This window comes from Dipodomys merriami, unplaced genomic scaffold (assembly GCF_024711535.1).
Source record: "Dipodomys merriami isolate MVZ:Mamm:240054 unplaced genomic scaffold, mDipMer1.0.p SCAF_60, whole genome shotgun sequence".
NCBI lineage: Eukaryota > Metazoa > Chordata > Mammalia > Rodentia > Heteromyidae > Dipodomys > Dipodomys merriami.
The window spans coordinates 6392269-6402314 of NW_027206180.1; the positions used below are offsets into that span (position 1 = coordinate 6392269).

The 10046-nt window shown below is 47.2% G+C and overlaps 1 protein-coding gene across 1 annotated transcript; it reads left to right on the forward strand.

The window, feature by feature from the left end:
• The first annotated feature begins 78 nt into the window (after nucleotides 1-78).
• Nucleotides 79-6572, forward strand: LOC138814480 (nmrA-like family domain-containing protein 1). Its single transcript, XM_070003374.1, has 5 exons — nucleotides 79-250; nucleotides 1520-1758; nucleotides 4228-4477; nucleotides 4957-5147; nucleotides 6282-6572. Exons 1-5 carry the CDS (start codon nucleotides 211-213, stop codon nucleotides 6459-6461), a joined length of 900 nt encoding a protein of 299 aa, XP_069859475.1. The 5' UTR covers nucleotides 79-210; the 3' UTR covers nucleotides 6462-6572.
• Nucleotides 6573-10046: the final 3474 nt, after the last annotated feature.

Here is a 10046-nt window from a genome sequence, read left to right on the forward strand (position 1 = left end):
GAGGGGAGGTGGGCGCGTCCGGAAGTGGGCGGGGCCAGGTGGTGGGCGGGCAAAGGAGGTGAAAGAGGGCGGGGTTGAAACCACCAGCCCGCTCTTCTTTGGTGCCCACGCGGCATCTCCGGCGGTTCTGCATCCGGACCTTTGTCTATTCCCACTTCTGCAATCCCGCAACCTCAACCTTGGGACCTCGCCCCTCGCCTGGAGCCCTTCATGGCGGACCAGAAACTGGTGGTGGTTTTTGGAGCCACAGGTGAGCAGGCGGGCCAGGCCTGCGCAAGCCACAGCTGCTCTATCCTGGGTCTGCAGGGACCCAAGGCGCAGAACTTGAGTGCAGATTACTTTTAGAATTAAAAAAAAAAGTTACATGTACAGGATACCAAATTGTATTTTCCTACGCCCCTCTTCCATCAATTAGCAAGTTTCTGGGGTTACCCCTTCAGTAGACACTATCTTGCCACCCCACTTTTCCTTTTGTGTGTATGTATGCATGCATGCATGTGTGTATATATATATTCTTCTTTTTGCATGCTAGGGGTCAGATTCAGGACTTACCACATGCTAAACCTAAATTCTTTCACTGAGCTACACCTATGAGGGATTTTTTTTAATGGTGTTTTCTTAAGAAATTAGTTGTACCAAATGGCTTCAGTTCAAAATATTAATTTACAAGTAGAATAAGGATTTTATTTACTACTTTGCTTCTTAAATCCCCTGATATTGAAGGCTTGATCTCAGGGCCTTATCCCTTGCTAAACTTTCTTCCTAGGCTGGCGCCATGAGAGTTTTGGATTGTCTGCTCCTCCTGGCTCTAAACCTCAATTCTCAGATCTCATCTTTATGAGTAGCTAGGATTACAGGCCTGCTTGCTTGTAGGCTTTTTAAACTTGTTTTCTGTGCCAGGTACGGAACCCAGGGCCTGGAAAAGCACTACCCGGGACATTAAAAGAAAAAAAATGGTAGTATACTCCGGACACTGAGGAGGCTGAGGCAGGAAGATAATACAGTTTGAGGCCAGCCTAAATTTCATACAGAGGCCATGCCACAAGAAACAAACAACCCCAACTAAAGGGTGTTAGGGTTGTTGAGCTGGGGATGTGGTTCAGTGTTAGAGCACTTGCCTAGTATTTTTTTTTTTTTTTGGCAGGGGGGTCCGGGGTGGGGCCTGAACTCTGGGCCTGGGTGCTGTCCCTCAGCTCTTCAGCTCAAGGCTAGCTCTCTACCACTTGAGCCACAGCGCCACTTCTGGCTTTTTTTTTTTGCTTATGTGGTGCTGAGGAATCAAACCCAAGGCCTCATGCATGCAAGGCAAGCGCTCTACCACTGAGCCACCTTCCCAGCAACTTGCCTAGTATTTTACAGACCATAGGTTCTATACCCAGGACTGAAAAGGTAAATGTTATGCTAAGTGAATTATATGTGAATACACCACAGCTCCTTACTGTGGTGCAGCAGTCACTTCTGAGCTCTGCTTTCTCAGGACTGTCAGTAGTGACTCTGGAAGTTTTCTGACTCTTCACAGGTGCCCAAGGGGGCTCAGTGGCCCGCACACTCCTGGAAGATGGAACATTCAGGGTTCGAGTAGTGACCCGGGACCCTGGGCAGAGAGCAGCGAAGGAGCTGAAACGGCAGGGTGCAGAAATAGTACAGGGAGACCAGAGTGATGAGGCCAGCATGGAGCTGGCTCTGACCGGGGCTCATGCCACCTTCATCGTGACCAACTACTGGGAAAACTGCAGCCAGGAACTGGAGGTCAAGCAGGTGAGGGCAAATGGGAGAAGCGTCTTTGACCCTGGTTGATCTGCTTTGCTAGGATCCAAGCACTGCAGGCCTTCCTCTTCTCAAACTACCCATAACCTTTAGCACCAGAACCCTGGGAGGCAAACTACATGGAGACCACAACAGAGTGGACAGTCTCTAGGTGAAACAAATTGTGTGTGTGTGTGTGTGTGTGTGTGTGCGCGCGTGTGTGCGCGCGTGTGTGTGTGCGCTGACTCTGGGGCTTGAACTCAGGACCTTGGCACTGTCCCTTCGTTTTTTTCATTCAAGACTAGCACTCTACTACTTCAGCCATATTTCCATTTGTGGCTTTTTGGTCGTTAGTTGGAGATACACGTCTTATAGATTTGCCTTTCCAGGAGGGCTTCAAACCTTGATTCTCAGATCTCAGCTGAGTGGGTAGGATTACAGGTGTGGGCCATGGGCACCCAGCCAAATCTCATTGTAATCATTGAAAACCTGTGTGAGCATCCAGGATCTACTGTGGCAAATGACCATATTTGTGGTTTTTTGTTTTTTTTGTTGTTGGTGGTGATGGTGGTCATGGGGCTTGAACTCTGGGCTTGGATGCTGTCCCTCAGCTCTTCAGCTCAAGGCAAGCACTCTACCACTTGAGCTACAGTGCCAGTGGTTTAGTGGAGATAGGAGTCTCACAGTCTTTCCTGCCCGGGCTGGCTTTGAACCATGATCCTCAGATCTCAGCCTTCTGAGTAGCTAGGATGATAGGCCTGAGCCACCAGCACCCGGCCATATTTGTGTGGTTTAAAATCACAGCATACTCATACTCCCTCTTCAAAGGCCCTAGAGGGGGAGAATCTTTCCTCACCTCTTCCACCTTCAGTAGCTCCAGGCATTCTTTGGCTTGTGACTGTATCACTCCAACTTCTGCCTGTCTTCATATGGTCTTCTCTTCATGTGTCTTCTCTTATTCCCTTTTTTGAGTTGTTTTCAAGATAGGGTCTTGCTTTATGCCAAGGTTGGACTGTCATCCTATTTGTGCAGGTGTACACTTAAGCACTTAGTCACTGTGCTTACCCTATAGCTTAGGAGGAAAAGTATGCACTACCAATGCCCCGCCATTGTCAAGATGGGACTCCTTCTTGACTTCATGAACTCCATGAGACTTCATGCACCTTTTTTGCCCGGGCTGGTCTTGAACTGAGATCTTCTGATCTCCATCTCCCAGGTAGCTAGGATCATAGGCTTGAGACACTGTAGCCAGCTTTGTTTTTGAGATAGGGTTTTGAACTAACTTTGGCCTATGCTAGCCTTTGACCATGATCATCCTAGCTCTATCTCCTGTATAGCTGGGATTCTAAGTGTATAACTACCATGCCTAACTCCTGACTTTTATTATAATTATTAGCATTATTAAATTGTTGTACAAAGGGGCTATAATCCCTTGTCAGGTTTTGAGTACAATGTTTCTTGGCCAATGCCCCCCGACTTCATTTTCTTCCATTTTCCCTGTCCTTTCCCTCCCAAGTTATATAATGTGTATTGACTATAATGACTATATTTACTCACCCTTCCTCTCTCCATTCCTGTGGCACCCCCCTCCCTTTGCCCATGTTTCAAAACATATTTTCACTTCCTGGTATTTGTTTTGATAAACAGTATTTATTTTTTCTAGTTCTGGGGCTTGAAGTCAGGGCCTCTTGCTCAGCTTTTTTTGCTCATGGCTGGAGCATTATCACTTGAACAATTCCTCCAGTTCTTTTTGCTGGTTAACTGGAGATAAGAGTCTCATGGGACACTATGTTGAAAAATGAACTTTACAACTTGTGGGGGGGGGAGGAGTTGGGGAGGTGGGAAGGGAAGGGATGGTAGGGGAAAAACAAAGGAGGTAACAATGCTTGATAGGAAAAGTACTCATTACCTTACTCATGTAACTGTAACCCCTCTGTACGGTATTTTTACAATAAAAAATGTATTAAAAAGTCTCATGGATTTATCTGTCCAGATTAGCTTCAAACTTCAGTTCTGCATAGCATATGGAATTATAGGCAAGAGCCAGTAGTGCCTCTTTGACTCTTGTAAGGACACTTGTATTGGATTAATGGTTAATCTAGGATGATCTCATCTCAAGATCCTTAGTGACATCTCCAGTGACCCTCTCTCAAAATAAAAAAATCCTTACTTAGGAGGCTGAGATTTGGGATCGCAATTTGAAGCCAGCCTGGGCAGGAAAGTCCATGAGACTCTTATCCCCAGAAAACCAGAAGTAGCGCTGTGGCTCAAGTGGTAGAGCGCAGCCTTGAGCACAACTTGTGAGGCTCAGGGACAGTGCCCAGGCTGAGTTCAAGCCCCACACCAACAAAAATAAATAAAATAAAAGATCCTTAGGTTTCACAGATTTCTTTCAGAGATGGTCACATAATCTTAACAGCAAGGCTCATTGCTGAGTTTGACCAGTGGGGTCTTAATCTTGTGATCTCTCCTGTCTACCAGGGAAAGCTGTTGGCAGATCTGGCCAAGCGCCTGGGCCTCCACTATGTGGTCTACAGCGGCCTGGAGAACATTAAGAAGCTGACAGCAGGGAAGCTGGCAGCAGGCCACTTCGATGGCAAAGGGGAGGTGGAGGAATACTTTCGAGACATCGGCGTTCCCATGACCAGTGTGCGGCTGCCCTGCTATTTTGAGAACCTCCTCTCCTACTTCCTGCCCCAGCGAGCCCCAGATGGAAAGAGCTACTTGTTGGGTGGGTTTCCCCACAACTCACAGTTCTCACCCTGTGAAGCTGCAGGTGTAGCTGGGAGGTATAACTTGTCATCAGGGTAGTCCTGGGCGCAGGCCCTGACTCCCTCTCATTACGTGTGAGCTCATCCTCACGTGCGGGCACTAGCACTGGCAGAGAGCTAGGGGAGCCCTGCCCACATGGAAAGTAGAATCTGGAACCACTAGTAGGCCACTGGCAAGGCCCTTTGTAGTTTGCAGAACTACTGCCAGGAATTTATGTCTCTTTGTTGGGCTCCATCCCCCTGGGTTCCTGGGTAATTTGGACAGACCCCTTTTCCAGGGTGAGGAAGACTGGTGGATGCTGAAGTGCTATTGTCATCACACCTGGACGCTGACCAGGCTGATGGATGCAGGTTCCTAGAGGACTGACTGCTGAGAAAACCAGTCCCAACCCCCACAGAGGTACTCTGTCCCTGCTAGCACATCTCTCTGTCCCCACAGACCTACCCATGGGTGACGTCCCCATGGATGGCATGGCTGTGAGTGACCTGGGTCCTGTGGTACTTAGCCTGCTGAAGAAACCAGAAGAGTACGTGGGGCAGAACATCGGGCTCAGCACCTGCAGGCATACTGCCGAGGAGTACGCCACACTGCTCACCAGGCACATCGGCAAGACTGTACACCATGCCAAGGTGGGCTGTCCCCTCCCCAGGGCTGTGTGTTCCAGCTCCTGCCAGGCAGGGCCACTTGAATCCCAAAGGAACCTTTGGGGGTTTGTAAGAAAGGAGTCTGTAGGGTTTATGCAACCCTCTTAACAAGGCAAATCTAAATTCACAGTCAGGGTGAATGTCTGTGTCATGCTGTTGCTGGGAGCTAAGTGTAGCCAGAGTGAAATTTTTGCCTTAGAGGTTTTGACCAAGGTGGGGGATAGAAATTTCTGCAAGAATGGACAGCAGTCCTGGCTGGACAAAGGCCTGACCTGTCCTCCACTGGGCCTGAATGGGTAAAACAGGAGGTTCCCCTACCCTCACTTTTCTCACAAACTGTCATGCCTTGGCTGGCTTTGAACCATGATCCTCAGATCTCAGCCTCCTGAGTAGCTAAGATTACAGGCGTGAGCCACCGGCGCCTGGCTCCTTCAGGCTTCTTGTTCAGACCCCTGAGTGCCTTGTTTCTTTTTAGAAAGTAGGACCGACTACTCATGTAAGAAACTGAAAAATACCAAGTTTTTGCAGCTCCCACTCAGACCTAAGCAGAACCACAGAGGGAAAAGGAAGGGTGGAGGGCCCAAACTTCTAGATTCACATCCAGGTTCTAGCCCTAATCCACCAATGTGTGAGCATGGTAAGTCCCTGGCCTCCCTTATTCATAAATGGGTATAGACAGTCTATCCCCATGGGTGGCTGAGGATTAACATGATAGTTTGTGTTAGAGCTTTCTTAGCACTTTCAAAGGAAACTTTGAAATGGACACTAAGGAGTCAAGTTACTTTTTTTTTAAAGAGGGCTTAGGTCAGGGTTGTGAAGATTTGAAGATTCACTTCTGTAGGGAAAGGCAACAGTTTTGACTTTTGAGCTAGAAAGTGATGTTGCATTTTCTACTGTTTTGAAAGGCTTTCATTTAATGATTTTGAAAGAAGATCTAAACCAACTAATATCAAATAGATCTCCAGGGATACTGGTTTCTACATCTTTTATCTTTCTAGTACAAAATTTTCACATGACTGCAGACTATGGCCAACAGTGACTGGGGGCAGGGTGGGAAGCAGGTCTAGCTTCTCCCCACATTGGAGACAAGATGGAGCAACATGAGTTTTCTGTTTCCAGACAACTCCTGAGGACTATGAGAAACTTGGCTTCCCTGGGGCCCGTGATCTAGCCAACATGTTCCGTTTCTATGCCCTGAAACCTGACCGAAACATCGAGCTGACCCTGCACCTCAACCCCAAGGCCCAGACCCTAGACCAGTGGCTGGAGCAGCACAAAGGGGACTTTGCCCGGCTGTGACTGGCCTATCTGGAAGCCCCTCTAGTGTGTGTGGGGAGGCTTAGAGGCACAATCATCTGTCCTGTGTACAAGTTTGTTGTTGTTTTTTGAAACAAAGCCATTGTTCTTACAGATGGTTTCAAAAAGAAAAGGGCTCTGTCTCTGGGACGTGGGTTGGAGTGGCAGCTGTTGGGCACCGACAGCATGAAAAACCCAGCAGGAGACATGAAATGGCTGGTGTGGGAAGCTAAGTATCTCTCTCTTCCCTGAAATAAAGGGGAAATGGGAGAACTGGCTAGCCAGAAGGTAACTGCAGAGAAGAATATGTTAATGTTTACGTGTGGAGTATTCCACCCTGGCCAAAAGGGACACCTCGGACTAGCTCCCACCATCCCTGGTACACAGATGTTAGATGTGCACTAGGCACAAAGAGGAGCCTCAGCATCAACAACACCCTGTACGCACCCCTTGCATCCCCAGAGCCAGTGGCCATCTGCACATTCATTTTGAATAGTGACAGACTTGGAAGAGAAAGAAAAAATTAGAAACCCCTCTCCTTTTCCCTTTGTGTGTCTGGTATAGCCCAAGATGACAGAACTTTCACAATAGAGTCAGGAGGTTGGGAGGGAAGATGGCAAAGTTGTAGACCACAGGACAGTGGTGCTGCCTACAGCAAAGACCATTGTGGTGAACCAACTCCAACTTGGCTCCTTTTGAAGAACACAAGTTACCTGCTGAGATTCCATGGTAAGTGAATGTTAACCTGTGTATGAGTTTGTGTAGTCACTATCAAACTCCACCCTGACCTATGAGCTGAGGTATAAAAGGAGTAGCATCCCCATGAGATTTATTCTACACCTAGAAAACAGGCATTTCCTTGACAACTTAGATAAATACAACCTTGACACAAAAAGACAAGTTATACCCTCTGCCTTGAGAAGTTTATATGGTGAGAAAGCCACATAGAAAGAGTAGACACAGTTGACACCAGGGCTGCAAAAGACCAGGCCAGAAAGCCGGGCACCAGTGGCTCATGCCTGTAATCCTAGCTATTCAGGAGGTTGAGATCTGAGGATTGCAGTTCAAAGCCAGCACAGACAGGCAAGTCTGTAAGGCTCTTACCTCCAAAAAACCACTAGAAAACCGGAAGTGGCGCTGTGTTCATGGTAGAGCACTATCCTTGAGCACAGAGGCTCAGGGACAGTACCCAGGACCCAGAGTTCAAGACCCAAGACAGACAAAAAAAAAAAAAGCCATACAATGGATTATTTTTACTATACTGTGTAATGACATTCTGATGCATTCTATAGCATGGATAAACCTGATGAATATTAATTGAAAGACGTCAGATTCAAAGGATCACATGTATAGGAAATGTCCAGAACAGGCAAGTCCACACACAGAAAATAGAAGAGGAACCATCAGAGACTAGGGGGCACCAGAGAGCCAAGAATGAGTGAATGCTAACTCACACAAGGTTTCTTTGTAGAGTTCTAAAATTGGTGATGTTCAATCAATGTGCACTAAAAGCCTTCATAATATACAAATTTAAGGTATGTGAAAGATACCACAACAGTGTTATTGCCGGAGAGATGAGGTTAGTAAGATCCCTGTGTAAAAGCCTAGTATCTGAGCCAGGTACTGGTAGCTCGTACTTGTAATCCTAGCTACTCAGGAGGCTGAGATCTGAGGATACTGGTTCAAAACCAGCCTGGGCAGGAAAGTTGGTGAGACTTATCTCCAATAAACTACTCAAAAAAAGCTGGAAGTGGTACTAAGGCTCAAGTGGTAAAATGCTAGCCTTGAGACAAAAGAAGCTCAGGGAGAGTGCTTAGGCCCTAAGTTCAAGCCCCAGGAACAGCAAAAACAAAAAAAACAAGTGTTTTGGTTCTCCTAGAAAGGCCAATCTCACAGGACTGGTTTTGGAATCCCCAAGAATCCCTTAGGCTGGAGGAGGAACAGGTGACTCCCAACAGACAGGGCACCTGGTCTGTACCTCTTCTCACTGTATAGACACAGGCTGCAGGCCATGTCCTTGGCCACATGACCGTAAATCTGCCTTACTCTATTATGTAAAGATCTTGACCCTTTAAGAGTGTTATGCTTGGGGCTGGGAAGGTGGCTCGGTGGTAGAGCGCTTGCCTTGCATGCATGAGGCCCTGGGTTTGATTCCTCAGCACCACATAGGCAAAAAGAAAAAAGCCGGAAGTGGCGCTGTGGCTCAAGTGGTAGAGTGCTAGCCTTGAGCTGAAGAGCTGAGGGACAGCACCCAGGCCCAGAGTTCAGGCCCACGACCGGATCCCCCAAAAAAGAGTGTCATGCTAAATAAGCAGAATTCTAGCTAGAAGATACAGAGTATGTGTTTAATGATGCTTAACAAGCAAGAGTATTTAACAAACCATCAGAGATGTTTTCATCTGCCTCAGAGCCAGCCCAAGGATACACAGCAGGATAGGCCAGGGCAGTTTTGGCACAGAGGTGGCAAGGCTTGTGGGACTAGCAAAGGTTCTGGTTTTTGTTTTTTGTGTGCAGCCCAGGCTAGCCTGGAACTCATTCATGCTTCTCTTGCCTCAGCCTCCTGAGTGCTAGGATTACAAACCTATCACCAAGCCACTATGCTTGGTGAAAAAGATTCTAGTCTGTTGAGGGGTTTTGATGATGGGGAAGGGTGCAAAGGTCTGAGAAGGCAGGAGCTGAAGGCTAATTCCCCAAGAGTCTACTTTGTCCACTCCATTACTATACCTGTCCCAATGGATCCTCCTAAGATTTCAGCAAAGGCTGAACAGCCATGTACCTTCTCCCTATTTGTAATCCCCAGAGGTCACGGGCCTAGAAACAACTTTAAAAAAAAAAAAATATATATATATATATATATATATATTACATATATTATTTATTTTGCCAGTCCTGGGGCTTAAACTACAGGGCCTGGGTATTGTCTCTGAGCTTCTTTTGCTTACGTCTAGCACTCTACCACTTGAGCCATAGCACTGTTTCCAGCTTTTTCCGATTATGTGGTACTGGGGAATCAAACCCAGGGCTTGATGCATGCTAGGCAAGCACTCTTACCACTAAGCCACATCCCTAGCCCTGAAACACCTCTATTTTAAATATACCATATTGCACACTAGCTCAGAGGGCACAAAGAAATCTGGAAACAAATGCTTAGAAGCTACATGTAGAAATGAACATGAAAGCAGAAGTCTGTGAATGTTGTCCAGCACCTTCTACCTGAGGAGGCCTCACAGCAGCAATGCTGTCCTTCTAGACAGAGGACAACACCTTTTTTTCCCCCCCAGTCCGAGGGCATGAACTCTGGGCCTGGGTACAGTGTCTAGCTTCTTTTGCTGAAGGCTAGTGCGCTATAACTTGAGCCACAACACCACATCCAGCTTTATCTGAGTAGTTTATTGGAGCTAAGAACCTCATGTACATTCCTGCCCAGCTGACTTAGAACCATGATCCTCAGATCTCAGCCTCCTGAGAGTTAGAATTATAGTCATGAGCCACCAGTGCCCAGCTTGTCCCTTAGCTTTTCTGCTCAAGGCCAGTACTCTATCATTTGAACTTTTTGCTGCTTGACTGGCTTTGAACCAGAATCATCAG